Raw genomic sequence first — 16,116 nt, forward strand, 5'->3', positions numbered from 1 at the left:
GGTTTGTGAATGACTTGGGCAAAAAGCAGCGAATGCCAAACCATGAACCAATAAATTCCACATTCCGGTGCCATCTTCAGTCGAACAACAAGCAGGGACAAGCTGTTCGTGAATGAATGGCGAAACAACAAATGCTGAACTGGAAAAAGTGCGTTTTGTCAAAAAGAAACCAGCGAGAAACTTCGGTGCTCCACCAATTTCGCTCAGATTTCAAGGAGTAGGCTACACGTCAATCACCAAATCTTTGGTGTATTCAGTGACCTTGGCTTGCTACCATCGAATATTACCTTGAATCGTCTAGATGAGGGTGATGCAGGGCTTGAGCCAACTTTCCTACATAAGAAAGCAAAATTCCACAAATCTTGTCGTCTTCAATTCAACAAAACTGAACTGAAAAGAGAAATCAAACTGAAACATTGTGCGGATGAAGGGAATGATTCTTCTGAAGCCAAATTCACGCATCAGAAAGTATCCCGACCAGATGATGATATTCACACATGTTTCTTCTGTGACAAGCAGGCAAGTTCTGACGTTTGATCTTGACATTTGTGTGAGGCAGTATGCTTTCAATTTACAGGACAAGAGTCTCATAGCAAAGTTCAGTCAAGGAGACATGATAGCAACGGAGGACAAGCATCATGTTCACTGCCTGGTCTCCTTGTTCAACAGGGATAGGGACAAACATGCCACGAGAGGACTGTAGCACAGGCAATACCCATGGCAAAGCATTTGTCGAACTCAGTTACTCATCTCTTATATACAATCTGTTTAAGATGAAGATGTTGGTACTCCAGTTTTCCAACTGTCTACACTCAAAACACTGTATATCGACAGAGTTAGCCAGATTGTAGAGGACTGTCCTGCAGTTCACTTAACTAGATTTAAAGACAAAGTTCTTGGCTACTTCCCTCATTCTTGTCTAACTGTGAATCAGATGACCACGGAGGGTGAACATACCAGTCTGTAATTGTGTGCGTTGCAAAGAATAGATTTTTTTTAGAAGATTCTATTACCTGAAGTAATAAATTATTGTTGCATGTACCTGTAAAATATTACAACAATGCGGATAACTGCCGGACGATTGCCAAGATGTGCGGACATGGATGGAGTTTTGGCGTTCACTTTGTTCAGATTTGCTCCATAATAAACCCTGAATTTGGTTACTAACTGCGATTATCGGGCCAATATGCACCCAAAATGCAATTCAACATAATTTGTGAAGTGCCAATTCAAGAACCACCTTTAGAGGCCATTTTTCCCCGCAGAGCAGGGGTTGGCCTTTTTCGGGCCCCTTGGTCCTCTTTTTTGAAGCAATGTTTTATGGCCGGATGCCCTTCCTGCCGCCAACCCTGTTGGTCACCTCTTGCGACACACAGGGAAGGAATTACCAGTGAGCTGGTACTCAATTTGCCGACCTCGGAAGGATGACATGCTGAGTCAACCCCCCCTGGCGTTAATTTAGCGATCAACCGGGATTACGAACCCAGGATCTGACCACACCAATGCTCTCATACTGAAAAATAAATGTTTGATTCCTTTAAACTCCATCGTCTGCGCTCTTTTCCAGGTCATTTTCCATGGAAAATCTCCCTACATCATGGAAAATAGCCAAAGTTACCCGAATTCATTAGAATTGTCACTATCCTTGTTCTGGGTTACATCTGCTTATTGTTATCCCAGTCTTCACTTTCCCTGTTTTATCCATCAATCTGCAGCCCTATCTTCAATATTGTAATTTATGGTGTTTGCAACCACCAATTTTTTGCCTTTCTAAAATCGTTGTAAGTACTGATACTAAAATGCAGTCGGACATGGTGGTACTGAGGTAGAGTACTTACCTTTGTGTGGTCTAGTCTTGCTTTGAGTTACGACCTGAACTTCAACTGTAATTGGTTCTTTGCAGGCAGGACGTTTAATCACAAAGGGCATCCACCTTCCATCATGTTCAAGATGTTAAATTGGGTGACTGGTCTGCTGCCATTAGTTGGTGGGTGTTCAAGATCCCAACTAGGTGTTCAACTCCTTCTGTATGCTAAACATGAAGAAAACATCTAAAAAAAGAAATACAAAAACAATTGCCGATTTAAGGCGACCATGACCTTTTGAAAGCAATAGGCTTTAGTGACCCAATATGCAAACCCTGATCAAATTTCAAATCAATCAGATGGAAATTGACGAGTTTGTGACATTTACCTTTAACCTAAAAATAATCTGCTTCTCGCATTTTATTGGGGAACCAACTTAAAATCGACTACTATATGAAACGGAGAGGAAGAAGCAGTACATGTACATGAAACTTTATTAGGTTTCAGTTGCAATTTTATTCCACAGAATAAACAATCAAAATAAAAATTTATGCTATGTTCTTTTGCTTTCTGTTTATAGATATTTATAGTAAAAACAGGAAGAAGAAGAACCACCTTTAGATGCCATTTTTCCCCGCAGAGCAGGGGTTGGCCTTTTTCGGGCACCTTCGTCCTTTTTTTGAGGCAATGTTTTATGGCCGGATGCCCTTCCTGCCACCAACCCTGTTAGTCGCCTCTTGCGACACAGGGAATTACCAGTGAACTGGTACTCAATTTGCCGACCTCGGAAGGATGACAGGCTGAGTCAACCCCCCTGGCCTTAATTCAGCGATCGACCGGGATTCAAACCCAGGATCCTAGGATCCCAAGCCGGCACCCGAACTGCTCGATTCTTCCTCGTCACACGTGCCGAGCTGTGCCAATTGTTAGATAGTGCCAATTTTTTTTACTTACTGATAAGTAAAAAACATCATAGGCTTTTTCCTCCCGGGAAACTCCACCTCCCACAAACTTTGCTCCCTCGTGTCTCTGCCTAGTCAAGCTGCTTAAAAGCTGGAACGCCAGAGCATTCGCTGCTGTTGGAACGCGCTGGGGACCCAAGAAGAAGCCGCCTTCCTGTTCATGCCACGGAGGAGTCGACCACCATAGCTAATTGCACCGGAGCAAGGACGGGCCACGCCAGACACTGACGAGTCAGGCACGGCGCCGAGGCACAAGAGCAAGAGCAGCCACGAGGTCCCTAGCATGGGAAGATAGCTCTACTACTAACAAACATGATCTTTCTATTGCTTTCCTCTAAAAACCGCTAATTTGTCTGCTTGAGATGCACAAGGAGTATCACGACTGAAAGAGCCATAAACGATTGGCCTCTTGACCCTCCACACGCACCTCACACTGTTCCTCTAAAGTCAAAAAGCTTACACTGAACATGTTGCTCTCATTCACACTCACTCCCTTCTGTTCTAATTACCCCCTCCCTTTTTCCTTGTTGTCTTCCTATTGTGGGATGCGCACGCATCTGTTGACCCGTGCCGAGGGCGAGTCAGATGCCCACAATATACCTCGCCCTCTTTACTTCGTCTCTATATTTTCCCCGGAATGATTCTGTGGGCCCCATTTCCTGTGTATAAATAAATAAGTAAGACTGCCTCAGGGGGAAAGAAGTGCTGAGGGCGTTTGTAAATACGTGCCTTTTCTTTGACAAATGGCTTTCCATCTTGTCTATTTTGGTCTCATTTTCTACATTGGCTCGATTTAGTGCGTACAAGTAGATAGACGGGATGTTTTACTCCAACAATTGCTCATACCACTAGCCAGCGCACACTGCGGTTCTGCACGGCTGTGCCTAATAAATAGATACAAGAGTGCGTTCTGAGGATACATACCCCAAATGGCACTGCCAAACCACCGGACATGTAATGCATTTGTAAGAGCGAGAACCCTACTAGGTGTGGCGGTCTCAATCCCGTCCGGCCGCGAACTTATCCGCGGTGCAGCAGCCTGCAGGTCTGGAGGTCCGGGAGTCCGAGAAGTCCCCCTCGTGGTGAACCCCTAATGCCGCGTCCCGTCCATAACGATATATACAGGGTGTCCACAAAGTCGCGCATCGTAGGCAAAACATTTATTTGTAAGGTTGACTACACCAGTTGTCTGAAATGTGTCCCACCAATCTCAAAACATGTTTGTAAACGAAAAAGATATCATTATTCTGCATGGGTTCTGAAAAAGAAAAAAAAATTGGATAAATTAAATAATTTCCGATGATGCGTGACTTTGTGGACACCCTGCAGATTAGCTGGGGTAACCAGTGTTACCCGGTGCTGTTCTAATCCTGTTGCCATTTTGTTACCCGGTGTTGTTACCAGTGTTACCCGGTGCTGTTCTAATCCTGTTGCCATTTTGTTACCCGGTGCTGTTACCAGGTGTTACCGGTGCTGTTCTAATCCTGTTGGCATTTTGAAGAAATCAAGAGAATTTTCCTATTTTTTTGTGGGGGTCTAAATCACTTCCTTGCTCCCACTAAGGAATGGGTTCTGGGATCATTTCATATTACCTTTCATGTAGCTGCAAAGGCTTCGGCAGAAATTTTAAAAAATACCACCTGCAAAAACCCATCAACAGAATAAAGAGAAACAGACGACAGACTGCTCGAATAAATGAGATCCGACATCAACATCCGGCATAAAGAATAAATGAGATCAAAATAAGTAACCGACCTTCAGCAAGGAAATTAAGCCATTTGGCCCAACATTGCCATGGTGCACTCCCAGGTTAACTTTTGCTACAGCTCTAAACATCAAACTTCTTGATGGTTTACCCAAGTCTAAATAACCCGACCTTGATCTAGTGACAACTTGTATATACATATATTCATAAGCTGAATGCTGAAAGGTGGTCTTATCCTGAAGGAAAATTAGGTTCAAATAACAATAAATAAATTTCAAAATTTTGATTCAAATCACAGGGTTACAACATATTAATATAGAGTTGATCATATAGAAATGAGTTGAGTAAAAAATAATGGGAAAAGAGAAAAAGACCACAAAAGAGGGATATGAAAATCAGTAATAAATATGGTACTCAAGAATGATGCAGTATTCACAAAGACAGTTCAGAATGAAGAATAAAATAAAACTGAACTTCATAAATAAATTAGACATTTCTTCATATATTAAAATTATGTTTATTGAAGGTAAAAAATAAAATCCTTGACCAACAATGCAAAAAAGGAAGGTAGCTGTACATTTTCCCCACACAAGAAAAATAGTTTCATAAATTTATGCACAATCGAATTAACCTTCATGAACATGTCAAAATATATGTGGTGCACATACAAGCCATTTACTTACAGGAAATTAATTAAATGGTGTAGAAAACCATTACAAGGCACTGCTGGTATTCCACTTGATTTCTTCTACTCAAAACCAATTTTTGCTTTCTTTGAAAAGTTTGGGGTCACCATGAATACCACTTCACAATATTCATGAAAATTGGAGGGTGGCAGGATAGCCTTGAGATATGTGCACTCCCCTTTGAATCGTCTCGCCTAAGTTTGAATATCGACCAAGCTATAAAACTGTTAACCTCATGTTTCACAGGCAGGGTGATGTACAATCCACGTGAGCGCTGTCGGTAGGACGTTAAGCCAGATGACCCATCTTCCAGCACTGGTAGTTGGTGGATGTTAAATATCCCACGGTGTCTCTCAAAAAGGTTAATTCTCGCCGGTATTCATCAAAATTCAATTTTCTGAAACTTCAGTCGAATGGTTTATGAATAATTTTTGGGGACGTCAAAAGAGTGAAAACTGATACAATGAGCAAGCTATACATTACATTAGCAAAAACAGAAGAATTCCATTCAAACAAATGCAATAGAAATGGATCCCATGCTACTGCTGGATGAAATGAATATTTAATTCCATATTCCAATAATGCTTTCATCGAGATAATTGAAGATAAAGCAAGGCCTCCACATCTTCTCTTTATGCCTTGCATCCCTTTATAGCCGTTTTCTCTCAACTATTCACAATATATGCTGTGAACAAGAAGCAAGTTCTGCTATGATATTCGGAGATCAAGAAATCATATCAGATATTTTTCTCTTGTGCTCTTGTAAAACTGATCTAAAAAAGTTGTCAAGAAATTAATCTTAGTCAATTAAAGTAGTAAACTTTTACATTATGAATGATTGAATTTGTGCCACCTCACCATGCCGATTGTCACCCAGGTACATAATGCATAGATGCCCACTATCAGATTAACAATTCATTCATCACATCATTTTACTGCCTTGCAAATGCGTGGCACGATCATGCAACGTTAGGATCACAAGGCCTTCACTCTGACATGTGCAATGAGGAAACAATATTAAAACATTATATATATATATATATATATTTACACACACACACGCATATGAGGTTTGACAATAAAGTTCCAGAATTGTTATATTTTTTCTTAAATGTTTTTTTAATAGACGTTCATCATAATCTTCCTGTCACTAATGTATTAGTCGTTGTATCCATTGGTTGTGTTTTGTAGCCATACTGGAATTTTGTTAAAATTACAAGCATTGCAATCGTGCTCTGAAGATGAATGACAAATTTTTGCAACAGAGAATCATCGTCATCGTTTTGGTAAAATTAAACGAAAGTGCCACGGACATTTTAGACAAGTTGAAGCTGATGTACATGGATGGCGCAATGTCAAGATCGCGTGTGTTTGAGTGGGCCAAGGGGTTTGAGGAAGGGAGATTGGATGTGAATGATGATGTGTGGTCAGGTCAGGACCCCATTGATTGCCAAAATGTAGGAAAATGGCAAAAGGGTGAGAATGTTGCTCCAATCTGACCGACGTTCCAAAACTCCAATGAAAGGAACTCGATTTGCGTCAATATAAGAGATCCAGAGAGCCGTGACCAACGAGCGAAATGGCCTTTCAGACAACGACCTCCAAGGGTGCTTTGAAGCATGGTAGCGATGTTCGCAAGCGTGAATAGAATCCCAGGGAGATTACTTTGAAGGCGACCACTGAACATAATTGGTACGATTACAATAAGATTGAATACATGCACGCGCACGCACACACAATTGTCTGCTATTTTAATTTGTATAAAAGTTTTTGCTTTAGTATTTGCATTGACCAGTAACTATATTGACTTCAGCTGGCTCCAATGAAGTAGCAAAACAAACATCATTGACACATCAAAACATCCTATGCATATCATTATCTATAACATATACAACCACAGAATGAGGGGAGGGGGAAGGTGGAGCCTTTACGACAATTTCAGAGAATAATCTGATAACTTGGGCACCAGACATACTTAGAGTAATGTAATGGGGATAGCTACTGAAAACTTGCCTTTCATTTTTTAAACAAATGAACACAGTGATTTCCACAGCAAATGTACATCCAATCACATTAAGGACAAGGACCTTGCTTACGTTTCATGTTTTGAAGCAGGTACTAAAAGCATCAGCCTAGTCATACCGCTCCAAACTATAAACTGAGGTAAAATAACAACAAAAGGTGAGGAGGTGGTTCTATAAGCATGAAGTCCACATTGCCTGAAATTTCTAACCATGGCCGAATGACTCATTTCTGGCTGATGTCAACCAGCAGAATCATGAGCACGTCCAGTGCAATACCTCGTATAACTCAAATATCAATGCCATGGCATAGTTCTCTTCAACTTCTACATAAAAAAATAAATAATTATAAACAAAAAAAATCCATGCAAGTTCACAGGACAGATGTCCAGTACAAATGCAAAAGTGTTATTGCTGATATTTAGAAGAAGAGGTCAGATCTTTTACAGGAATGACAAAGTGACTAATTCGGAATCTCCATCTCAAACCTGGTTCACTGATCTGCAAATGGACAGGAACTCTGTACATTGCTTGAACATAAGGCGATTTGTGCTTGTAATAAGGCCACCATAGTTATTGTAGCTAGGTACAAAATGAGGCAGAGGAGGTAAGTGACATCAAGGAGTCTGGCGAGTTCTGGTAGGTTAGTCCATGTGAGTCGCTTGCTGTGCCCAACTCTCCGCAGGAGTTAGGCCTTTCCAAAAGGTGACGTGTAGGAAGGCAGAGCATGCGGGTGAGGAGATAAAGTTAAACATTAGTTTGAGAGATCGTTTCAGGCAAGATGTGGTAAATAGCAGATGTGTTTAAATAAAAGGAAGTGAACATTGGATGAAAACAAAGGAAAGTTAGAGGAAAAGAGGGTGGGCTGGTATTAGATAGGGCATGCAGAAATTACATGGGGGCTAAGGGTGCATTAAATAAGTAATGGTGAATTGCATAATAAAGTGAAAGTTTGAAGAGGTTAAGTCTAAACAGTGCTTGTAAGTAAGCATCAATTAATCTGACAAGTTAGTCATTAATGAAAAATGTTCTGAGTTATAATGAAAGCTACTTGAAGAACTCAAACTGCTTCATTGCCACCATGCCCCCATAAGCGAGTAGACATTACATTCTGAAGATGACCATTATGACACATGTTGTTGTTATTGTTGATGTTGATTTACCACACTCTTGACAGAGTGTTAGTGCTGCTGAAGAAGTGTCTTGGCAATAGTTACACTGGGTAGTTTTCCATTGCATTCCCAGCATTGTTTGTCCATGCTCTATCCTTTTAAAATGCTGAACGTCAAGCAAAGAAGCAGCACGTACCATTTTTAAAGTCTTTGGTATGACTCGGCCGGGGTTTTACCCACTGACCTCCCAGAATTGGTCTACCCATTACGCCACTGAGTCTGGGATTATGACCTATATTAAGGTCAAATTATGAGCCGCATGCAAAGAAAAACAATAAATGGTAATTCTCAACTAACTAGGCATGCAACAAAGTGGGAATAAAGGGGGGAGGCAGAGGGGAGGAAATAAGGAAAATAAAAAACAATCTACACTAAACCACAATAATGTTTTTTTATGGCTTTATAAATTGGCCATTCACTGGAAGCCACTGCTACACTTTCTCATGTGACATCATTATTGCAATGGGTATCAGGGGAAAAATTCCAATTCACGCATTAACTAATATGGAAGAAAAAGTAGAAATCTGACAATTTGCGGAAGTTGGACAAATCTGACCTACCCGTGAGTGGTCCACTGGCAAGACAGGTCGTTTTCTATCTGGAGGATCTCGGCCATTCCCGGCAATGTTTCTTCTCACCCATTCATAATCATTTGGGTTCCTAGGAAAAACAAAAGTAAAAGTTACAAAATCACTGAAGTGTATCATGTGTCTATTGATAAATGCTTGAATTACAATGATAGTCGGGAGGGGGTGGGGGGGAGGGAAGGGGAGGGAAGAAGAGGTGCAGCCTTTAACTTGCCTATGCTGAAAACGTTTTGTTCCAAGTGGTTTTGGTTGTATTAAAAATGGACCGGATATGTTCAAAACGAGAACTCAAGTTGGTGATCTAAAAATAAAGTTTCTTTCATTCATTGAAGGAAGGCCCCATACTTTTCCCTCATAATTTTAGAACTGCCTGTCTCGAGGTATTCAGGCTCAATAAGGTAAAGTCTATTCTGTGAACTTTTAAGTAATTAATATGCAAGATGCAAGCATAATTGTCATGTGTTGTGCCTGTGTGGTTGTGGTCAGTGCTGTGTATACATAGAGCGTCTGGCCAACTCGACTATGACGTCGTAATAGGCATCATTTTGTTACCCAACCAGCCACCAGCACTATGCAATCGTAGTTACAGTCACGTGAAAAAGTAAGTACACCCCATGTAAAGTTTTGACCTTTTCAACATATTTCAACACAGCTATTTGATCTTCATTTCAACAATATTGATAGATGAAGGTGATTATAATATAACAAATATCATGAAACATTTACATTTTGTAGTCCATTGTATAATTTAAATAAACATAAATGCAAATTTCGCATGTGGAAAAAGTAAGTACACCCCTACATTTATCACTACTTAGAATACCTAAAATTAGAATCAGGTGCACCAGCTCAGGTGCAAATGATTAGAACATTGTTGGAGAAGATCTTGGAGGAACCTGTCTTATTTAAACCTCAGACATTTCGTTTGGTTTCCTCTTTGTTGTTGAAGTGTGCGGCCTCACCATGCCTAGATCAAAAGAGCTCTCTGAGGCCTTCAGAAAGAAGGTTATAGATGCCTACGAGTCTGGGAAGGGATTTAAAAAGATCTCCAAACAATTTGAAATCAATCATTCGACTGTCCGGAAGATCATCTACAAGTGGAGAAGATTCCAAACAACTGCCAACTTGTTCAGGCCAGGCCGACCCAGCAAGTTCAGCCCGAGAGCAGACCGCAAGATGCTGAAAGAAGTCTCTAAGAACCCCAGAATGTCATCAAGGGACCTACAGGTAGCTCTTGCCACTGTTGATGTCAAAGTGCACGAGTCTACCATTAGAAAGAGGCTGCACAAATTTGATCTACATGGGAGGTGTGCCAGGAGGAAACCTTTGCTGTCCAGAAAGAACATCAGGGCAAGACTAAAGGTTGCCAATGAACACCTAGGCAAAGACCAGCACTTCTGGAACAATGTGCTCTGGACAGATGAGTCAAAGGTGGAGCTATTTGGCCACAGTACCAGAAGACATGTTTGGCAAAAACCAAAGACAGCATTTGACCACAAGAACCTGATACCAACTATAAAGCATGGTGGTGGAAATATTATGGTTTGGGGCAGCTTTGCTGCATCAGAGCCTGGGCAGCTCACCATCATAGAATCCACTATGAATTATTCATTGTACCAGAGGGTGCTTGAGGATAATGTGAGGCCATCTGTCGGAAAGTTGAAGCTCAACCTAAGGTGGATCTTGCAACATGACAATGACCCTAAACATACCAGTAAATCCACCAAGGAATGGCTGAAGAGAAAGAAATGGAGGGTTCTGGAATGGCCAAGTCAAAGCCCGGATCTAAATCCCATCGAGATGTTGTGGGGGGATTTGAAACGAGCTGTGCATGCAAGAAACCCCTCAAACATCACACAGCTGAAAGAATTCTGCATGGAGGAGTGGGCAAAAATTTATCCAAGTCAATGTCAGAGACTGGTAGACAGTTATAAGAAACGCCTACTTGAGGTTGTTTCTGCCAAAGGGGGCAATACCACCTATTCGAGCCAAGGGTGTACTTACTTTTTCCACATGCGAAATTTGCATTTATGTTTATTTAAATTATACAATGGACTACAAAATGTAAATGTTTCATGATATTTGTTATATTATATCACCTTTATCTATCAATATTGTTGAAATGAAGATCAAATAGCTGTATGTTGAAATATGCTGAAAAAGTCAAAACTTTACATGGGGTGTACTTACTTTTTCACATGACAGTATAAAGATGCTAATTACGAACTGATTTTTGACCCAGCTGAGACATGAATGGGAGTGAAATCCGGGGTGGTGGGCGGTGGGTTTATGGTCAGGTAGGTTCAAGGGCGGGCAGTTAGAGGGAGAAGCTTGGTAACATGGGGGCTGGGGTAAAAGAACCAGGGACTGAGCAACAAGCCCTTAAATGGTCAACCCTTTCATTGCCAGGAACTGCTTGAACGAATCACAATATAAAGACATAATTTTGATTGGAATTGTGAGAACATCCAATTTACACTTCACTAGCAGCATTCCATTGGACCCCAAGGTCTCTAAGGGTCTTCAGAGTCCACAAGGGTCTATAAAATTCCGACTGCTGAATCAGAGTATCATAATAGCGACAGAATCTTTAGAAGTGGGAGGGGAAGGGATAGACAGTGAGAGAGTGAGAGTGAGAGTGAGAGTGAGAGTGAGAGAGAGGGAGAGAGAGTGAGAGAGAGAGAGAGAGAGAGAGAGAGAGAGAGAGAGAGAGAGAGAGAGTGAGAGAGAGAGTGAGAGAGAGAGAGAGAGAGAGAGTGAGAGTGAGAGTGAGAGTGAGAGTGAGAGTGAGAGACTTTTGAGGTCCTTTTATTACAAAATTATAAAAGTGTGTGTATGTGCAATTTACAAATCAAAAATCCCAACAAAACAGGAGAGAATATGAAAGTGAGGAAACGAGAGTATAACAATTAATCAGTTCATTTTTTACAAAAACATAAAATAAAGCAATACTACGAAAATATAGAAAGACTTGATTATTTAAGAAAGAGATAATACCAACTCATTTTGGCAGACTTCACAAACATTTACTAAACAACATTTTTCCACAAACACATCAAGTCCAGCCATGGAAAAATATGTGACACAAAGAAACCCAAAAAGAAAGGAACGAAAAGTAAATGTGAACTTCATTTTGTGTGACACAAAGTTTAACCAGTTAAATAATGGAAAAAGTCTTTCACAGCCAATAAAAAAAATGAAATACATCCTCACTTACAGAGCCAAAAGGGGCAGCATGCAGATATTGGGGCAAAATTCGTCACATATGTGTTGCATGGGATGATCCAGTGGGCAATGTGCCACTGGAGATCTCCTGTTCTTTTGGTGATTTGCTTACAATACATCGCTTCCCATACAGGTTCAGTGGGGGGCCCGGCAGGGAGTAGTCTCTTCCAGCGTGTTACTCAGTTTCAGGGAGAAACACCGATTAATTAGAGATACACAACACTTATACAGGCTCTTGCTGCTTGCAGTTTGTAGTTAATTTGTTCCTATGCTAACAGGTGGAAGTTCTTTGGGGGAGCGGTCAAAAAGTTTCAGGAAATATGACTCATCAGGATGTCCATGGGTATTCTGAGTCCATAATAACCGTAGCTGATGACCTTTTTGTACGACTTCCCTCATTATTAAGCCAATTGTCCTCTTGGACCAAATTCCTGTCGTATTTTAAATTTCTTCCACAGTCTTCCACCCTACACCGGAGTTTGGCCGTAGGTGCCATACTTTGTTCATGCCTGCATCAATGAAGCGTTGGCACAAATCACGGCTCTTGAATACATCAGGGAAGAGAGGGTTGAAAAACAGAGGTTCAACTTCGAACATCCATGGGGAGTATGTGTCCACTTTGCGACTCACGGCAAGACCTTTCCAGGCATTGAGAAGGCTCTGGTAAAAATATAGGGAGTGTTCATGTATCCACATACTTGAGGTGGGTCAGGAATACTTCAAGATCATAGCTGAGTCTGCCCGTCTTGCAAAATATGACAGGCCAATGGGTGGTTTGGCAGGTGCTCAACATATAGAAGGTGCTGAATGGAGCACAAGTGAAAGGCCATGAGGCGGTACTTCACATGAACAAGGCCTTGGCCTCCTTCAGATGAAGTATGGCATATTACGTGTGGCCGCAGCCAATAATGGCCTCCCCAAAAAAAGTCCACAGGTTTGGCTTGGATCACTCAGCAGCACTTCCGGCGGTTGTAGGCAAATAAATAGATGCCATAAAGTTGCAGCAACCAAATTATTGGCAACTAAGACACGGCCCTTAAATGAAAGGTGCAGTCAGGCTCTTTTCCACAGGTTCAGCCTCCTCTCCATTTCTGCAATCTAGCCTTCTCAATTATTTTTCATAAATTGTGCGGAACCCAGGAACACACCAAGGTAGTCGATACCATCTGCCTTCCATTCTACGTTTTCTGGAAGAGGAGGTAGATGTGTCTTTGTTATCTTCAAATGTGGGTTTCAGAAGGTGGAACGGAGTCCTCAAAGGGCTCAAGGTATCCTTTTCTGTAAGATATCAGGATTCATGGACCAAGCTGTGAAAAATGTTCTTGTTCTCAAAGGCTTATGCTGCTCGGGCTCTCTTCAGGATTGTTACTGAGCCCCGGACACCTTCCATCTGTTGTTCGTTTGTAGTAATATTCCCAGGGATGGATTTTAATATCTCCGTAAGGTTCTTCTTTCCCATTCCTCACATCCCATTGCTTTCCCTTTGTCATCCTTCCCATTGGTCCAATTGTCCCTGGTACAAGTTCGGTGCTTTTCAGCATCCAAGATCTTTTCACTTTATTTTTGAGATCCGTGTATTTGGTAATTTTCTAGATTTCTGCGTGGTTTAGGCCAAAATGGCTGGGTAATGACACCTCAATTAACAATGCTGTCTTTTCTTTTTTGTACCTAAGTACCATATCCAGTCGGAATACTTTGTTTTCTACGTTCACGCTCGATGGGCTCATCAGGTTGTACATGAGCGTCACTTCCTAGTTTTCAATTATTGCTTTTGGTTCACGTTTTCACAAGTTTTCTAAAAATGGGATAATGAAATCTTTGCAAAAGCGCTAGTGGACTACCCTACATATTTTTGTGCCTTTGTGTGTACAGCTGTTCTGAGTGAGATTTTGAGTTTTTAAAATATTTTTTTTAAGACATGATTTTTTTCTTTCTTACATCCCAAAAGGAAGCGACTTGTTTTCTCTTTCTACCTTGCAGAACCTACACCTGTCCAACTGAGTTAATCCCACCATTTTCATAAATGTGAAGCCATTGGTATTGCGTCCTTTGTCTTGGGCTTTTATTTGGATTAGTTCTCAATCCCATTTGAGTTGACCTCCTCTTAGCCATTCTAATGAACTGAGAAAAACTAGAACAGCACTCCTTGACGTTGCTTTGTCGACAGATATGCCTCCGCTCACATTATTAAGTCATTATACATACTTGTACCAAGTTTGATTTAAATCCCTTCAGCTGTTCTCAAGTATCACATTTTTACCTCACATTACCTCTGACCTTTAGCCTGGTGTTGGCTTAACGGTTAGGGAGCCAGCTTGGGATCCTAGGATCCTGGGTTTGAATCCCGGTCATCGCTGAATTAACACTAGGGGGGTTGACTCAGCCTGTCATCCTTCCGAGGTCGGCAAATTGAGTACCAGTTCACTGGTAATTTCCTGTGTGTCACAAGAAGCAACTAACAGGGTTGGCGACAGGAAGGGCATCCGGCCATAAAACATTGCTTCAAAAAGGGGACCACGGTGCCCAAATAAGGCCAACCCCTGCTCTGTGGGGAAAATAGCCTCCAAAGGTGGTTCTTATTACCTCTGACCTTTGATGCCGAAATCTAATCAGTTTGTCATTAAATCATATATATACTTATGCCAAGTTTGGTCAAAATCCTATCACTGGTTCACAAATTAGTGCAGTAAGAGAATCTTTACATCAATATACATGCTTGTACCATGCTACCATGTCTCTCCCCATCTTGTCTACCACTCCCCTTTTATATACTTTGTTTGTTTGTCTGTATGATTTGTTTGTGTGATAAATGTTAGCTCTTTCATGAGCCTCGATTCTGTATACAAAAAAAAAAAAGTTAGACTTGGTTTTCTTCAGCCGTTCTTACATTATCGCGGTAACGAAACCCATCACTGATGCACAGACGTCCCACCCGATAACATGTCTCCAGCGACTTCGTCAGTGGAGGCATAAAATGTTCACCTCTTCTTAGACATTAGTCTATGCCCGGTCTATCCATCTCTTGGTTGTATCTCCCTGATCTTTTATCATCCTCCCAGTTGTCAGTGTATATTTGTTAATATTTCGTTTCATCCTTTTTTTTTTTTGCAATCATTGGGTATGTATTCAGTGCTGTTTTGGTTTCATGTGTGACATTTTGTATTCGTACTAGACTTTGGAAAAAACTTTTCAAGGTGGATTAGGGGATTAGGGGATACCCTTTCTAGCTTGGTGTATTCATGCTTGTGTACAAATTGTATTCGGTAGTCTGTTGAAAGATTCATGTACTCAGCCAGCCAATTGTACAGTTGTCACTCTGTGCACTTATTTGACCTCTATCAGGCGACTACCTCATTCTCGTCTTGACAGGTACATTCTCGGGATGCATTTATTTTTGTCAAACATTTTGTGGTTAGTGAGTAGTTTCCCTGTTTTGATATTGTACTGCACTTCCATCAACCTTTTATTATATACAGTAGTAATGGACCGTGAGTACGTCTATTAACCCTTTGAGTACAGATGACGTCCAGTGCCGCAACCCGCGAAAAAGTTTTGTGTACGGATGACGGTACTACACGTCATCGACTATACCTATAAATACATCGTCAGTACGTGGTTGCATTCCCGTACCAAAATGCCAAATTAATCCCGTACCGGGGGTATTTTTATCAAAAAAAAAATCCCGTACTCAAAGGGTTAAACACATATTATTGCACTGTGACTACAACAAGACCTTTCAATTTGACTTTCAGTTTTCTTGCACAAATTATACACTTCACCAGAGACAAACAAATCAACTCTCTTCTTAAAGTCTAATAGTCTAAAGCTGAATGCCTCAACTCTGTGTTTGCCTCTAAATCTTGTGTCCCAAACCCATCCCTCTCTGTACCCACCATACCCAGTCGTACCCAGCTGCTCCTGGACTCTGTGTCCTTTCCTCCTGACAAGGTGGA

The 16,116-nt window shown here is 41.1% G+C and overlaps 1 protein-coding gene across 3 annotated transcripts in view; it reads right to left on the reverse strand.

The window, feature by feature from the left end:
* LOC137430076 (partitioning defective 3 homolog) overlaps positions 1 to 16,116 on the reverse strand; it is a 226,494-nt gene that overhangs the window by 81,172 nt on the left and 129,206 nt on the right. For 2 of the 3 annotated variants that reach the window (XM_078778789.1, XM_068120640.2), the window contains exons 25-26: positions 8,912 to 9,011; positions 6,895 to 7,873 (exon numbers count right to left, since the gene is read on the reverse strand). In XM_078778789.1, the coding sequence (XP_078634915.1) occupies positions 7,868 to 7,873; positions 8,912 to 9,011 (106 nt within the window). In that variant the 3' untranslated portion in view covers positions 6,895 to 7,867. Of the gene's footprint in view, positions 1 to 6,894; positions 7,874 to 8,911; positions 9,012 to 16,116 lie in introns of those variants that run through there. The other variant, XM_068120603.2, reaches the window with a different exon arrangement.

Source organism: Myxine glutinosa, chromosome 1 (genome assembly GCF_964187855.1).
Source record: "Myxine glutinosa chromosome 1, kmMyxGlut1.1, whole genome shotgun sequence".
NCBI classification, from domain to species: Eukaryota; Metazoa; Chordata; class Myxini; order Myxiniformes; family Myxinidae; genus Myxine; species Myxine glutinosa.